Source organism: Vicugna pacos, chromosome 7 (genome assembly GCF_048564905.1).
Source record: "Vicugna pacos chromosome 7, VicPac4, whole genome shotgun sequence".
In the NCBI taxonomy this organism is placed as follows: domain Eukaryota; kingdom Metazoa; phylum Chordata; class Mammalia; order Artiodactyla; family Camelidae; genus Vicugna; species Vicugna pacos.
Window position 1 is genome coordinate 35,940,830 of NC_132993.1, and position 16,946 is coordinate 35,957,775.

Here is a 16,946-nt window from a genome sequence, read left to right on the forward strand (position 1 = left end):
GATTTATTGTTGAAGTATAGTCCGTTTACAGTGTTGTGTTCATTTCTGGTGTACAGCATAGTGATTCAGTTATACATATTCCTTTTCATATTCTTTTTCATTATAGGCTATTACGAGGTATTGAATATAGTTCCTTGTGCTATACAGTAGGCCATTGCTGTTTACGTATTTTATATATAGTAGTTCAAATATATATATATATATATATATATATATATATATATATATATATATAGCAGTTCATATCTGCTAATCCTGAACTCCCAATTTATCCCTCCCACCTCCTTTCCCCTCTGGTAACCACAAGTTTGTTTTCTGTGTCTGTGGGTCTGTTTCTGTTTTGTAAATAATGTTCATGTGTCTCATGTTTTAGATTCTACATATAAGTGATACCATATGGTATTTTTCTTTCTCTTTCTGGATTTTTATCTTTAAAAATAGCTCGTAAATCCTTCACCTCTCCATCTTCAAGGCTGCCACCCCAGCCCAAACCATTGCCATCAAGCGCTTTCTTACCGCGCCTCACCAGTCCATCCTTGCCCCATTCCAGTCTGTTCTCCCTACAGGCTGAGGCAAAATGCATATCTGGTTGTCTAGTGTCCTGGCTTAAAATATCACCCACTTTTGCATTCAAATCCAGATCTCACTCCAAAACTGTCCTCTTTCTTATGTCATTTTGCCTCTATAAAGTTTGGAGCAGTTGGCTTTGATTTGAAAACCTGAAAAAAGGAAGATTCTTAGGTATCAAGTAGAATCTGATTTTCTTTGACCTCATTCATTAAATTCATGCCTCAGATGATTAGGTCCTAGAATCTGACCTCATTACCAGACCTGTCAGCAGAACTCAAGTGTTTCATAAAGATTTATAATATCTGACCTTTTTTTCTAGGCAAGGCAAAGTATATTACAGTAGGAGTAGCTGCGTGTCAGTCTTTTCTAATTTTTCTCCCAGTCTCCCTCAAAATCTTGCTAGGTTTTGTGTGTGGGGGGTGTGTGTGTGTGTGTGTGTGTGTGTGTGTGGTTGTTTTTATTACTATCAATTTGTTGGGGTTTTTTTGTGTGACTGACTCTTTATCAAAGCAGATATTAGCAGGTTGAGTCCCAAGTCTGCTAGAAAGGAGTGCAGATAAACAGAATCTTAAATCATCAGCATCCTGTTAATTTACTAACATAAATTTTAAAAGGGACTCAGCAAACTGCCAGCACTGAGTTGGAGGTCCCTCTGTCTTCCTCCTATCAGTTCTTAATCTCACCGTGTCCCAGGGCCTGCAAACAGATTGTAGGGCAGCTCTCCCCACTGAAAAGTGAAGGGAAAAGCATTAAAAAACAATCCATCCAGAATATGATCTTCTAGGGGTCATCACCTCAAGGTGTAATCAGTAATACTGGGTTTCAGAACAGAACTGCAGGCCACCTTTTCCCCAGTTTGTACACTAGTTTTAATTTTAAATAAACTTGGTGAGGAATTTCTGGATTCATATACGTATCTATGGAAGAGCAATCCTTTTGTTTCTCCATCACCAAGGAACACTGGGCCACTGGACCCACTGTTATCTCGGTGTTTGTGTGAAACGCTCTTCAAAATGTGGCCACCTGTCTGCGCTGATAGCCTGTGCCCTGATAGGACTTTATCTTAAGACAAACTGCAGCCAACTTGTGAGGAAACCCAGATAAAAGCCAGAAGGAAGAGACTTCTATCCTGTAATCCAGGGAGTTTTGGTAGCACCTCCTAAAGTGAAAGAGATAAGAAGGAGAAACCGACAAGCTTTGTTTTTGTTTGTCTTGCTGGCGAGTGTGGGGTGGTGCCTAATAACCACAGGGATAAACTGTCTAAAACCCCGAAAATGGGGGAAATTCATGTTTTCTAGCGGAATCTCTCCTGAGAAACATTTCAAGGGTCTTCTGTTTAGAGCCAGGATATGACACCCAGGGGAGGAGCTGTGTAATCATTGGCCACTGTGCCTCCGTCCCCACTAAAAACCCAGCTTCTGCAGACCTGGAAGGACACGCAACTGGGTGAGCTGTGCAGTAACTGGGGTCCCCCGCTGAGCAGAGAGCACCCCTTTCATCCTATTTTAGGGACTATTAACTGCCTCATAACTGAAGGCCACATCCATTTTCTCCTTGGGAAGAAAGGGTCTAGCAGAGGTCTAGGCTCGGTCAGCTCCCTATACTCAGAGAACATTCCTTGAAGGCCTGGGCCTTGGTCAGGAGGAAAAATGGATCTCTTCTGTTTTCAGCAGCTTATCTGCTCAGGAAGTTCTCTGTGACCTCCTGCCTTTGCAATGCAGGTCGATCCTTCCAGAATCGTAACTCTAACTTTATTCTTCCAATTCCTCCCAACCTAGTCACTCACCTGGAAACTTCTGCTCATCCTTTAAAATCCAGGGGGGAAAGTCCACGTCTATAAAACCTCTCTGGACTAGAGGCCAAGTTATCATTCTCTCTCTATTCTCATAACAGTCTGTCCACTTCTATTATGATACCTGAGGGAAAAGAATTGCCAGGCAGTGGGACCTCTGTGTGTTTTGCTAGAGGAGACAACGGACTGGTTCACCCGGTTTTATTCATCTGGGTACCACAGGCCTGATAAATTCACAATAATCACAATGCCATAGCAGACTCTGTTCTAACTGCTTTATTTGTTTAGTTTTCACAACAGTCCTGGGAGAAAAGTTCTACTATTGTTCCAGTTTTCCAGGCGAGGATGTGGGGGGTTAGCCATGTGATGTAACTTGTCCAGAGTCACCGGGCTGTGGAACATGGAGACCCAGGATTAACCCAGGTGGACATCTGACAGCACTCACTCACAAGCCTGTGCACCTCTGGAGAAGGAAACTGAAAGGGCCAGAGGAGGCAGAAAAAGGCAGAGTCTCCTGCCATCCTGCAAGAGTGAGGCGAACGGCGTTGCGTCAGGCATTGCTGCTTAGAATGACTAATTCTGTGCTGAGTTGTCAGGTGGAAGCCTGTGGAAGCCCAGCCTAGCACCCCGCCTTCTGCGGGAGGCCCTCACTGCTCAACTGATGCAATCCAGTTTCCTAGGGTGGCCTTCAGGGCTCTGCTGTTGCTGGAGAGGGAGGGAGAAAGAGGTTTCGCATATTGTTTTTTGATCAGCAGCTTTGGAAACTTTGAGTGTTTGGCTCACAGGATAATGGAAACACTCCAGTGTTTCCTGTGGCCTCCAGTCTGGATTCTGAGATAGGGAACTGGGTCTGAGCTTTGCCTGCTCCGCACATCATGGAGTGACAGCGATTGCTGGAGGAGGGGAGCTGGGGGGAAGATGCGGGGAGAAGGGGGGCAGTCACTGGCATTACAACAGCTGAAAAGGAATTTGAAAAGCAAATAACCAAAAACCAGAACAAGGGAGGAAGGGTGTACATTAGTTTGAAAATAATGAACTTTCCATTTGAGATGCTGGTTCTCCAAGTGTGAGAGAGCTCAGAGTGAAAGAGTGAAATCCAGTGGCTCAGCCCGGCTCTCACCTTGTTTTGACCCAATTTCTCCAGAAGGAAAACGAATCCAGAATCGGCCCTGTGCTCACCTCTGAGCGCCTTCATTTTTCTATTTCTGTCCAGTGGGACCAATGAATAGCTGCTACTTGAAGAAGCACCTGGAGGTTTTCTGTGCAAGGAATTCTGGATTTAAAAAATGCATCACTGGCTTGAGTAATCCCTCACATCAGAAAAAGCAAAAAACAAAAAACAAAAACCTCTGACTTTGCTTCTAAGGGAAGAATGATTCACTCATTTTTTTATTCACTTGTCTCAAAAATATTTATTGAGCTGCTCTTTGCCCGTGCCATCTGGTCAGGACCAGAGGTACAGAGATGAATAAGATACATGATTTCTACCCTCAGGGAACTCATATAAACTAATAGCGTAAGGTGTGGAAAGGTGCTCTGGTCCAACCCAAGGGGAGAGGGAGAGACGTTCTGTAGCGCAGAAGGAACATTATGAACAGAAGCAGGAGGCTCAGGAATTTGGCAAGCCTGGGAAATGGCCCGCAGTTTGCTGAGGAGAGAGATAGCCAACATTTTTTCTCTCGGTGCTGTCTGCTCCACGCAGTAGATCATGGTACCCTTGGAGTGGGGTCCTGACCTGGCTGGTCTGGGACTTGCCTTCTGTAAGTAGTGCTACCAGCAGCCACTGCAAAAGGACTGTGGATGATCTTAAGGGAAAAAACCATTTGCCACGTCTGACTTACAGTCATCGCCTATGTCGTGGGGGTGGGGCACAGGGATACAGTTGGTGGGGAAGGATGCACGGGAGGTGTCGGGCTCAGAGGCCAGCTGGAGCCAGAAAGGTTGAAGTGCTAACAGCACCGAATCACCACCCAAAGATTTAAAGCAAGTAGTGAGATGTTCAGATTCTAGCTATTACAACTACAAACCTTTTGTTTCTTTTGCTGTTTATCTTCTGATGGTTTGCACAGTAGAAGCTGTGGTTAATTGAATTCCTACGTGAACTGGAAAGATTTACTCAAGGAATTGGGCTGCTTTCCTGGAGACAATCCCATAGATGCAGGTGATGATAATTCAATATGGGACTAAAGGAAAGAGTTTTCTCTGCCACGTTCCACTATATTTCTGGCCAAGACTACTCGGCAATTCGTATTTCCCTGAGAGACAAAGGAGGCAAATGGTCTCAAAGCATCACTTCTCAAAATGTGTCCCAGGAGAAACCAGTGTCACAGGATGCTCCATGGGAAAAAAAAAAGTTTTCTGGACAGCTACATTTAGGAAATCTTGTATATTGCCTATGAAGATTTCACAGTATACGTTTATCACATGAAAGGCCCGAGAAGTTCTGTAGTAAATGAACTGTTTTAAAAATACGGTATAGCAATTAAAAACATGGGCTATGGAATCAGACAGATGTGGATTGAGTTCTGGCTGGGATCCATATGTGGATATGAGACTCTGGGCTTCTTAATGTCTCTGCATCTCAGTTTCCTTGTCTGTAAAGTGGTTTAGTAAATGGTTACCTATTTCCTAATGTTGGTATGAAAAGTATGTAGTACCTGAACTAGTTAGTATTATTAGTTATTATCCATTCAATGTTTTACAAGAGCTTTGACTGTTTTTTTTTTTTTTTTGCTTTGCATTAATTAATATCTCAAAGAAGTAGTGTTGTGTGGGAAATGCTGGATGAAGACTAATTCCTGAAACGCATGCATGACTTCTGTTAGCCGTCCGGGAGAGCAAAGGCAGCTCCTAGGCACTGGGGCCTCCAACAGAAATATTGACGTGCAGGTATTGAAGCTCTATATCGGGAAGCAAAATGTCATTCCCACTTGGCTGCAAGGTTAGATGGTGTAACTTCAGTGTGTGTTTTGTGTGCCAGTCTCTAAGGGAATGGCAGGATTCTAACTCAGGAAAGTAAACAGTTATGGTACAGTTGATTTATTAGTTAGGAATTTTTCAATTAGAAGTGATGGAAACCCAACTCAAACTCACTTAGCACAACGGGGAACTTAATGTTCATAAATCTAGGAAAAATATTAGAATAGAGCAGAGAACGGAAGGAAACGTGTAGGAGCCAGAAACTCAACATAGTTAGGACTCCTGGCCTCTTTTCCTCTCTCCTGTCTCCTCTCTGTTTGTTTTTGCTTGTCTTTGCCTCATTCCGTCCTGCAGCAGACGGCCCTTCGCCACCTGGAGGGAACACGGGCTGCTGACAGTTTCAGCCTAACAAGCCTCTCAGAACTCTCCTCCCAGGCCTCATAGAGCAATCCTCAGAAATTGATTTGCTAGAATCGTGTCCGTCCCTTGGACCAGTCGCTGTTGCCAGGGAGCTGGGTGCTGTCATTGGCCAGATGTGGCCACATGCCCACTCTTGGTTAGTAGCTGATGGGATCCAGCCCGCTGCCCGAAGAGGTCGAAGAGCTCCCTAAAAGGACAAAAATCCAAGCTGCAAGGGTTTGCTAGAGCTGTGTGTGAAATAAAAATGCTAGAATAAAATGTTACAAAATTATCCTCAAGTGGAATCAAGGTATTCACGGTTTTTATGTCAAATTCCCTTTCCTGGTGGTTTTCTTCAACTGATCCTTGCTCTGTATCTCATCTCTCTTTTTCGCAGTTAAAATGTTGTATGAATGGCTATTAATATCCGCTTTGTAAAGTTGGTCTCTATAAAGTGTTTTTTTAAAAAAGCAAGATTAGAATCAGTCACCTGAGTGACCTGGTTCTCAAACCATTGGTGATTTTGTCCCCACCTGCTAACCCCGAGACATAGAGTAATGTCTGGAGATATTTTGATTGTCGTGGGTCGGGAGGTGCTACTGGCATCTAGTGAATAGAGTCCAGGGATGCTGCTAAACTAATCTTGCAGCCCCAGGCTGGCCCCATAGCAAAGAATTACCGTCCAAAATGTCGATAGTGCAGTGGTTAAGAAACCTTGCTTTAGTGATTTCATCAGAACAGAAATTCTAACGCCAAATTCATTACTCTAAATTTTATGGATTAAAAAGAACTTTTTTTTATTTTTAAAGGGCTTTTGCTTTTATTTATTTTTTCTTGGTGGTAACAATATATGAGACTGTTATTTTGCCTACATTCTCACCAATCAGTACGTGTATGTTTCCTACCAATATGATAGTCAGCAGAGGTATTTTTGTATTTTACTTAACAATTTTCTTACTACTATTAAGGATGAAGTTTTTAGGTATTTATTGATCATCTGTTTCCTCTTATGTGGATTGCTTTGTCTGCTTTTTTTCTTTAGGTTGCACAAGTATTTTTTCCTTATAAATTCATGAGATCATTATTAATGATACTTATGCCAGGTTGGGAGATAGTTGTTGCAAATGTTTTCTCAGATTGTTATTTGTCTTTAAATTTTTATGGTGTTTTTGGAATACGGAAGATTTCAAACATCTCTGTATAAAACTATCAGCCTCTTTCTTGTGCTTTCTGTCTTTGAGGTTGTAACTTTGCTAGGGCTGCCGTAACAAAGCCACCACAGAGCGGGTGGCTTAAACCACAGAAATGTATTGTTCCCCAGTTCAGGGAGCTGGAAGTCTGAGATCAAGGTGCTGGCAGGCTTGGCAAGGTGAGGCCTCTCTTCTTGACTTGTAGAAGGCTGTCTTTCGCTGTGTCCTCAATTGGTCATCCCTTTGTACCTGAGTACAAATTTCCTCTCCTTATAAGGACCCCAGTCAGATGAATTTAGGGCTGCCCTAATGACCTCATTTTAAGCTACCTACCTCTTTAAAGGCCCAGTCTCCAAATACAGTCACACTCTTAGGAACTAGGGGTTGAGACTTCAACATGTGAATTTAGGGGAGGAAACACAATAGTCCACAGTAGTTATCACATTAGAGAGGCCTCAAAAATATGTAAATATTTGAGGGAAGTTATTCAAACTCTCTAAGATTTTGTATCTTCATTCATTTACTGCAGTAGTGCCAACTATTACTCAGGGCTAAGTGAGGAAGTGTGTTTTGAGTGCCCAGTCCAGTGCCTGCTCTCGGCTTGTGCCCTGTCCCTTTCTGCCATCTGTCCCATAGCCTCCATGATGACAACTCAAGAAGCTATGAAAGTACTTTTCTCTGCATGTTTGCAACATATTGTAAGCCAGGGGTATATCTAATAGCACATTTTCCCACCTGGCAAGTAAATGGGCCGAGTTATTACTGAGATTACCGTATGAGGCTTTTATCCACAATAGATCCATAAAATGGAATATTAGGCTTCTGCATTGATTCGTTTCTCTCTTTTCTTCACTTTCTTCTGAATGCTTATGTCTTGCACAGTGTTGTCCCATTTCTGAAGCCCTAGATCTTCCTCCTTGGCCCTCTCCGGTTCTCAGAATGGCCACCAGTTCCCTAATGGAGATGGAGACTCTGAAAATCCCCCACCCAGCCCCAACCATGTATCGATCCATCCAGACCCTCCAGTGCAGGGGGCACATGCCCACTATCCCTGCGCCCGTGGTCCCCGGCAGTCATTGCTCATCTATGTGACTGGTAAAGAGGAATTTCTGTCCCTCCCTGATGTATGTTTGGAAAGGGAAACAAAGGCAGGTTTCAGCAAGCCTGGATGATCACAACATCCTGAATAATGTCCAGCTGACAGTTACTCTGCCTTACCGTATTCTTGGGCCTGGAGAGTAAGTGTGTTGAGATGCTGTCAGTCTATCTGGAATAAGAAGGATGTACAAAGAAGACGAGAACAGAACTTTTATCCGGATATGCTTCCAAAGAGCCTCCCAGAGGCACAGTGTATCATGCAAGGCACTGTCCTCAAAAGAGAAAACTGAAGCACTCAAGGCAGACTGAGTCGTTGAGGGAGACTGGAAGATGCCATCTCAAAATATGCCGCGTTGCAGTACGAACTGCTTCGAGCTGAAAGCAGTTAAGAAACAGCATACTCAGGAGGAGCTCTCTGCCCTTTTTCATTCTACTTAAAGTCGGGGCATAAATTCCCATTTGTAAAAGTGTTCTTCTCTCCCAAACCAGAAAGAGAACTACTCCAGAAACGACTCTTACCGCCTGAGGACTGGAGACTGCATAACAAACCTTATTAAACAACCCTTTTTTACCATACATTTCCAAGTCACCATTCCACAACGTACTTCCCCCACCGAGAAGCCCCAAACCCGTTTTCCTTCATCTAGCCTTTTCGCCACACTTGGTTGGCCTTTGTTAAGATGGTTTATGAGCTCCATATTCTAACCATCTCTTTGAGTTACTCATCTCTGAGTTCTGCATGTACAGGTACTTTAAAAAAAATCCTGTTAATCTTTGTTTTGTTAGTATAATTTGCAGTCCCCAGCTACTGAACCTAAGAGGATTGAGAAGTCTTTTCACCCACCCCCTCCTCTACATAGTACGGAGAGAAGGAATGAAAGGCTGCTTTCAGTGCCACTTTTTAAGAGGACCCTTTCCCTTTCTCCCTAACTTGAATGCCAAGGGAAAGTGTTGTTGATTTCTTTTTCTATCAGGGACCACTCAACATTTAAAATATGGAACTGGCTTCCCCCCCTACTATTCCCATAATATTTATAAACCTATTGTCTGTCACCAGTAGCTAATCATGGCCAGTGGGTCAGAGGACAGCTTGCCTTTGGAGGAAGGAAGGGACAGAGAAGCAAATCATTTCTCCAGCTGTTCAGCATCTCTTTCCCATTGATTTGCCTTTTGGCCTCTACTGGCCCATCTGTCAGGCTCTCTCAGTGCAGTTGTGGGGTCACACAGTTCACCAGGGCAATCATGGTATTTTCCCATTGCCCTGTTCCTATAGAACATCCTTGCAGGTTTCAATTGAAAAAATGCACAACCTAAAAGCTGAGAATCGTGTTTCATTGGGCAGAATTCCTGAGGACTTCAAGCCCAAGAGACAGCCTTTCAGATAGCTCTAAGGGACTGCTCCAAAGAGGGTAAGAAAGGAACGAAGGGATATAGGAGTTTTTGCAACAAAGACCAGGTAGTCGAAGCATCAAAAGATTACTGTTAATTAAAGAAAACCAGATGTGTCAAGCTAAGGAATTTAGCACTTCTCTTTGTATGGAAAGATGCAAAAGTCTGAGCTCATTGAAATCATTCCTTTGTTATGCACCTCGGCTATTTAGGGCCAGTGTCTTGTGCTTACCTGTCCTGAGTTCCCTCAGGGCTCACCATCAGGTCCCTGCAGTATGATGGCTTGATGGCTGCAACATCCTTTGTTTACTGATACGTCAGGCAATATTTTTCATTTACATGGACATGATTCTTATTCTCTTAATAAGGTTTGCTGGTATAACAGAAAGACTAAAATGAAGATAAAAGTGTTTAAAGCCATTACAGGGACCCAAAGCTAAAACTATGTGGAAAATTCAAGGAAAAAAATGGGTCAGGTATTTGAAAACTTTATGAAATCCAAGATTTAATCAAGCAACCTGGGAAAACATGTAGAGATGTAACATCTTTAAGAAACTGCAGGGACGTGAGTTTCAAACACAGAGGCATGTAGACCTTTGGGCATACAGCAATGTGTAGAGATAGACAGATTTCTAGATGGGAGTCAAGAGCAGTTTCTCTCTGTTGTCTTGGAGACATGACCCAAAAATAAGAAGGAGACATTCCCCAGAATGATAAAGGATTTTTCAACTTGCTCGGGGGTTATGGGGTGGCATCTAACTGACTTGCAGATTTCAGTAACTACCGTGTAAAAAGTGACTCCTTTTTCTTACTTTATTCACTGAGCTATAAACAAGCCTCTTGGCATGCATATTAGGTTGTATGTAGAATCTTAGTGTTGGAATAAAGTTAATCAATTAGCAGGCAAGCAGGAACGCTGTAGGATTCTCCACTCATGCCTTAGGTAGGGAGAACCACAAGGCACAGTGATTGGAAGGTCTAGTCAGCTGCCTAGACTTCCCTTTAGTGGTTCTTAAATTTTAGTTTGCATAAGAATTATTATATCAGGTGGTTTACACAAATTAATGCAACTTCTATTTACTGGGCAGTTTTGACAACACAGGACTCAGTTTTATCGCCTGTAGCTCTGATGAGATGTCAGTGGTAGAGCACATGTGTTCAGCTGATACCATGTATGAGATGCCTGCACGACTGGTGATGTGGCTGTGATCAGGATGTGTATCCTGTCCTTAAAGAGTGCCCCAGGTGTGGTGGAGAGAGGCTGACCAGAAGTCTCCAGTGCCATGAGTGCTGTGCCTGGGGAAGCAAAGACACCAGGAGACTGCATTTGTTTACTGAAATTTAGAAACGCATTTCCAGCTCAGTTACATCTGACCAAGCACTGGACTTTATGTTGATGTTTCTTGGGATCGTGATGAAACTATTTGATCTTGTATTAAGTTCAGCCATGGGTTGCCCTGATCATTAGTAATCTGCTTGGAGGACTTGGGAGCTCAGAGCTCAACTGGAGGATGATTTTGCCCCTTAGAGGACATTTGGCAAAGCCTGGACATTTCTGATTGTCACAACGAAAGAGTGGTATTGACTTCTAGTGGGTAGAGTCCAGGCATGCTGCTAACCATCCTACAATGCACAGGACAGCCTCATAACAAGGGACTGTGACCCCAAATGCTAATGGTCCCAAGGGCGAGAAAACCTGAACTAGAAACTCCCTTTTCTAAATTTCATCAGAAGCTACAGTGACTATATATAGAAGCCTGGAGCTAGCTGTTCCCTCATGGAAATATAAATTCAAGAGGATAAAATGTGGACTTCTGAGGATAACAATGTGGATCAGTTTTCATTCTACAATTGTGCACCTGACTCCACAGGAGCCTGGCCGCACCCCATCTGTGCTGTTTGTTAATGTGGGGAAAACTGATAAAGTCTAATTGGGCTGGTTAAGTGAGTTCCCAAAGGATGCTGCCTGGCCTCTTTGCTCCCAGTGGCAGCATTGTACCCTGCTCCTATCTTGTTCTCCACGGACATGCAGGGAGAACCGCATTATTCTCTTCTCACCTGTTCAACAGATTTTGTCTGAACAATCTTTGAGAAATAAATACCAGTTAAAGGGGAAGAAAAGCACACTTGGCCTCTGATTCCTAGAAGGATAAATTACCTCTTTCACTGCAATTCTAGACGAGTTTGTGTAGAGTTGGGAGGAAGGGGCTCAAATTGCATTTTTATTTTTACTATCTATTCTCTTAACCACCAAGATTATGTGTTCTTTGTTTTGAATAGTGTTACCTGACATTCATACCAAGTCTTTTTTCACATTAGAGTCTGTTTTCTTAACTCTTATTGTAGGGTGTGTAATTGAATCTGAATCCTGAATAGAAGTGACATGGTACAGATAAAACACACTGTCCTGGGAATTCTCAAGTGAATTTAAAGAGCATACGGACTATGAAAAAGTCTGTCCTAGCACAGATTGTCTGCTTATATCTGTGCATATGAGAATCCATAATTATATAGCAAGTCCCTATTGTTAAATATTCAATTGTTTCCAAGTTTGGGAAATTAAAGCCAAAACAACAGTTGGCATTGTTGTGGTTAAATTAATAATTATTTCTCGAGGAAACATCCTAGAAAGGTATTCACTCAGAGGGAACACAAAATTTCAAGGCTTTTGGTACAGTTTGCCAAAAGTACCTCTGGAAAGTTGTACTGATTTATCCTCTGCATAGGTATGCATGGACATGAACTTTCTTCTTTAGAAGTCATGACCAGGAGATATGGTAGGAGTGTCTATGGGGGTCAAGATTACAGTGAATGAAGTTACCAAGTTTTGACCCAACTGCTATGGAAACTCATCCTCTTATTACTCGTGGCCTTACTTGGCTTTGGCCACTCGTTTCAGGGACATACAAGGTTTGCCTCTGCCTCAGGGCCTTTGCACTTGCTGTTCTCTTGGCCAGCGACATGGTTTCTCCAGATGTCCATATGGCTCACCTCCTCACCTGTCATAATTCTTTACTCAAATGTTGCTCTCACTGAAGTTTTCCCTGGTTTCCCTGTTTAAAAGTGCAGTCCTTCCCCTCCTACACAAGACAGACCCACATGCTTCAGATTCTCCATCCCTGCTTCATTTCCCTCCATATCCCTTGATGCCATTGTGCCATCTAACATCTAGATTCGCTGCTGTATCCCCTGCACTGAGAACAGGGCTGGCACAGAGTAGGACTCAATGATTATTGGTCGAATGAGCAACTGAACCACCACTTTATAGATTTGCTCTTGCTGTGAGCACTGATTATCTTCACAGCAGGCTGTCTTCGTCACCCTTGGCCCAAGGGGCAGCACTTTTATTTTGGTTCATTTCCTCTACTTGTCAGCTCTGGTGAAGTTAGTTATTTATATAACTGCTGGTGGTGTTGTTATTATTAACTGCCATTGGGCTGCCATTATTAACTCTGCTTTCTGTCATCTTAGTCATGCCCAACTGCCACTGAGATCTGGGATAGTCACTGACAAGGCCTACTCTGGTCTGATAAAGAACCAAATGCACATGTTTGATTAGACTCTTCATACAGAGATCAATTTCTTAAGAAAAAGACCAAGAACCCAATAGAAAAAAGGTAAAGGATTTGGACAGTTCACTGAAAAGTGGACATGGGACATTGCCTTTTTATGTTCAGCCTCACTCACAATAAGAGAAATCGATGTTAAAAAATACATTGAAATACATTTTTCCTTCAATGCATCAGGTGTGCAAAGTTCAATCTGCTGATAAGGCTGTGTATAAACAGGCAGCCCCGTTCATTGCTAAAGGGAGTGGAGACTGGTACAACTCTCACTGTGGAGGGGTATTTGGAGATGGCTATCAAAATCTAAGACTGCATATGCTCTTTGACCTAATAATTTCACTTCTGTGAGTCTACTGTAAAAATATACTTGCACATGAGCAAAATGACGTATGGATAAGGTTATTCACCAGAGGCTTGTTTTTAATAGCCAAAGGTGAAAATCACCCAATGGCCCATGACAGGGGACTAGTTCATCAGACAGGATACTTCCTTACAAAGAAGAGCTATGCAGCTGTAAAAGGAACCAGGACACAAGACTTGTACTAATATAGAAGGATTTAAAAGATATGTGAAATGAAAAAAAAAAAGAACAGGGTATAGAATGCTGCCTTTTATATAAAGAAAATGAGAAATATAATATGCTTTTGCATTTGACTTACATACATGAAGAAATTCTGGAGGGATTCATAAGAAACTAGTATCAGCGGCTAGCTGGTGAGCTGGGGGCAGAAGTGGATATTGGGTGGGTGTATCATTTCGGGAGGAGGGAGATTCTGCACTGTCTTTACGTGTGCACGCACACATGCACACACATTCAAGTTTTTGAATCGAATGAATGTTTTACCTGTAGAAAAGTATTAAGTTAAAAAAGTCATCCTAAAAGAAACTAGGCAGTCTAGGAGCGAGAGGCAGCAGAGGATAATCTTACTTCCTTTGTGTAATCAGCACTATTCATTCCAGTGAGAATTCAAGGTCTGTTCTGAATGCTGGACTAGCATTCATTCAGTTTTCTTCGCCCTGCAAATGCATCGTGTGAGCTGGCCTGGGGGAGGGAGCCTGTGTGTGCATGCGTGTAAACCTTGGCGCCTTTCTCCTTCCTCATGACATCCTGGTTGCTACAGTGCGGGGCTATATTTGTGACACACAGAAAATACTTTAAAGAAGTGCTGCTTCCTGGCCATGACTTCCTGGGCAATCTGTCCTTCCGGAGGCTGTCGAGCATGAGGAGTTTGCATGCACTTCTGGACAGAGTGAGCCCTGCTCATTCAGCCCCCGGCACCATTCGGGGCAGAACCCGGCGGTAAGGACGCCTTGCTTCCCACTGACGACTCGGAGGCTGCCCCCTGCCAGGGCCTGTCTCCTGGCGGCTCTGACTCTAGGGCGTTGGCACCTGCCTCTCCTCTGTTTTCTCTCCTCAGGAGCCACCAGTAAGGGGTGTAGTTGGCGCCCTGTGTCTTGTGCACCCAGAGCCGTTTCTTGTACCTAAACCACTAGTGAAAACAGGAAGTGATCAAGCAAAATTCGCCCTGCATCTGCACTGAGCAACTTCTCTTTCTCTTTTTGTCATTCCTCATTAGGCACAGACACGTGCAGCCGTCTACACCGTAGGATCCTGCTTCCACTGGCTTTGGACATTCTCGGGATTTACAATGCCGCCACCCGCAGACATCGTCAAGGTGGCCATCGAATGGCCGGGTGCCTACCCCAAGCTCATGGAAATCGACCAGGTTAGTAATACCAGGAGCCACTTGGGGACTATTTTAGTTTCCCTTCTGTTCTGGAATTTTCACAGACTTTGGAAAGCTTATCCCCCCCCCCCCCCGTTCTCTCTCAGGCTGTGTTGAAACATCTGTGTGATAATAGTTGCAGTGTAGTTTGACTTCTGTACCACATGCAGCGGTGATGGATGGGGTCTTTATACTCGTCCAACATCTACTTGGAGTGTGTCAATACAGGGCTTGTGTCTGAAGCTGTGAAGGAGGCGGGAGAGACAAGTGGACCGGGCTCCGGGCAGTTGGCACGGTGAAGGCTGTCCCAGCCCTGCCTTGCAGGGACTCGTGAATATGTGCAGATTGTTTTATCATAGACAACACAAAACGTAACTTTTAGAATCACTTTTCTCTTTGATTTTCGTGGGAGCAGCCAGCAAGTGTGTTGGTACTTTGTCATTAACAGCTTGATAGTGAAATTAGCATACAGGGACTCGGTCCTGGATCCTAGCCAGTTGTAATTTTATTATTAGAGTAAAATGCTCCGTGGGTCTAATACATTGTCTGGTATATAATAAGACTCAGTAAATTTTTACTGAATGGAAAAATATCAAGAAGATCTTTTAAATGGTTCTACCATCCTTTAGCTGGGGTACTGACAGTCTTACAATGTAACTCTCACTATTTGATTACAGGCTATCTCAGAAAGGTTACTTTTGTCAGTCTAGAGTAAATGACGTAAAGGAAAAAAGACGTTGTGACCTAGTGTACACTTAAGGTTTCATAAAGCATATAATGTGGGATTCTAGATGGCTTTCTACATTTTCAGAATTAGGGCACCATGGCAACTCCACTTTTCATGTTCTCAATAATATTTTATGATTATGAGCTGTACTTTTTTTTTCCCTAGTCAGATTTTATTATCTGGCTGAAGACCACGGCAAGATTTATATGTCACTGTGTGGACTTATTAAAATCAATTATAAAGGTCCAGTCAGAATTAGTCGAGTTTGAGCATGAATGTAAGAAAGGATACATTTTTAGGATTGTTGTCAAAAAAAAGGTGTCATCAGAATAGCACATCATTGTCATTTTAAGTGCTGTCTTAGACAGATTTTGTTGTGACTCTAGAAGTAACCCATGAAAGTGGAGGACCTGGCCCAGTAATTTTATATACATTTGTGTCAGGCAATAATTGTTTGAGAGAGGATATGGGTTGAATATGATCTAAAATATGGCTGGGACTACTTGGTGCAGACTTCAGCAGTTAGGATTAGGTTTGTCTACAGCCCAGAGAACAACAGCTTCAGTGTGGTAGCAGTTGGCCTCTCAGGTCCACATGGTAGTCCTGGGCTGGTGTGATGCTCCGGTGTCATGGACCCAGGCCCTCTGTCTCGTTGCTTTGCCTTCTCCGTATGTGGGGCTGAGGACCAGTTACTGGGCATCACCTGGGAGCTCACTAGAAATGCAGAGTCCCAGACCCTCCCCAGACCTCCTGACCCAGACGTGCATTTTAACAGGATCCCCAGGGGATTACTCTGTGTAGTTAAGTCTGAGAATTGCTAAGCTGGATACCTGGTGCCCAAGCCTGAGGCCTCATCAGGACCACCTGGGGCACTTGTTCAAATGTTCTCTGGGGCCCCATCCCAAGAGATTCTAAGTCTGGCTCAGGTAAACTATTTCCTTTGGATTCTGCCATGGCCCAGGGTGTTTGGAAACCTTTAAGACAGCAACTCCTGATTTACACTCTTAGGGGCCTGTGGGGTCTGTGTCCTGTTCCTGCCTTTGGAGATGGCCTTTGCTGTGTGTGTATCTTAATCATTTTTTGAAAAATATTCTTTCTGTTTTGACACAGTTTTAGACTTACAGAAAAATTGCAAAGATTGCACAGAGTGTTTTTATTTACCCTTCACTTGGTTTCTCCTAATGTTAACATCTTAATCCAATTATGGTATGTTTGCCAAAACTATGGTACATTATTAGTAACTAAACTACACACTTCATTTGGATTTCATCAGTTTTTCCACCAATGTCCATCTTCTGTTGCAGGATCCAATCCAGGAATGCCAGCTACATTGTGACAAAGTCATTGTGGTTTTGGTCTCCTTCAGTCTTTGACAGTTTTTGAGTTGTTCCCTTGTTTTTCATGGCCTGATAATTTTGGAGAATGACTTTATTTTGAAACTATTTCAAGCACAGAGAAATGGCAAGAATGGTACAAATAACTCCTGTCTGCCTTTATCCAGATTCACTAATTATTGATATTTTGCTTCATTTGCTTTATTGTTTTTCTCTCTCTAGTGTATGTGTGTGT

The 16,946-nt window shown here is 43.1% G+C and overlaps 1 protein-coding gene across 4 annotated transcripts in view; it reads left to right on the top strand.

Moving 5' to 3' along the window:
• Window positions 1–16,946, top strand: part of ELMO1 (engulfment and cell motility 1) — a 488,726-nt gene that overhangs the window by 71,335 nt on the left and 400,445 nt on the right. For 3 of the 4 annotated variants that reach the window (XM_015237313.3, XM_072964661.1, XM_006201899.4), the window contains one exon: window positions 14,501–14,650. In XM_015237313.3, coding sequence (XP_015092799.2) covers window positions 14,573–14,650 — 78 coding nt within the window. In that variant the 5' untranslated portion in view covers window positions 14,501–14,572. Of the gene's footprint in view, window positions 1–14,204; window positions 14,224–14,500; window positions 14,651–16,946 lie in introns of those variants that run through there. The other variant, XM_031674320.2, reaches the window with a different exon arrangement.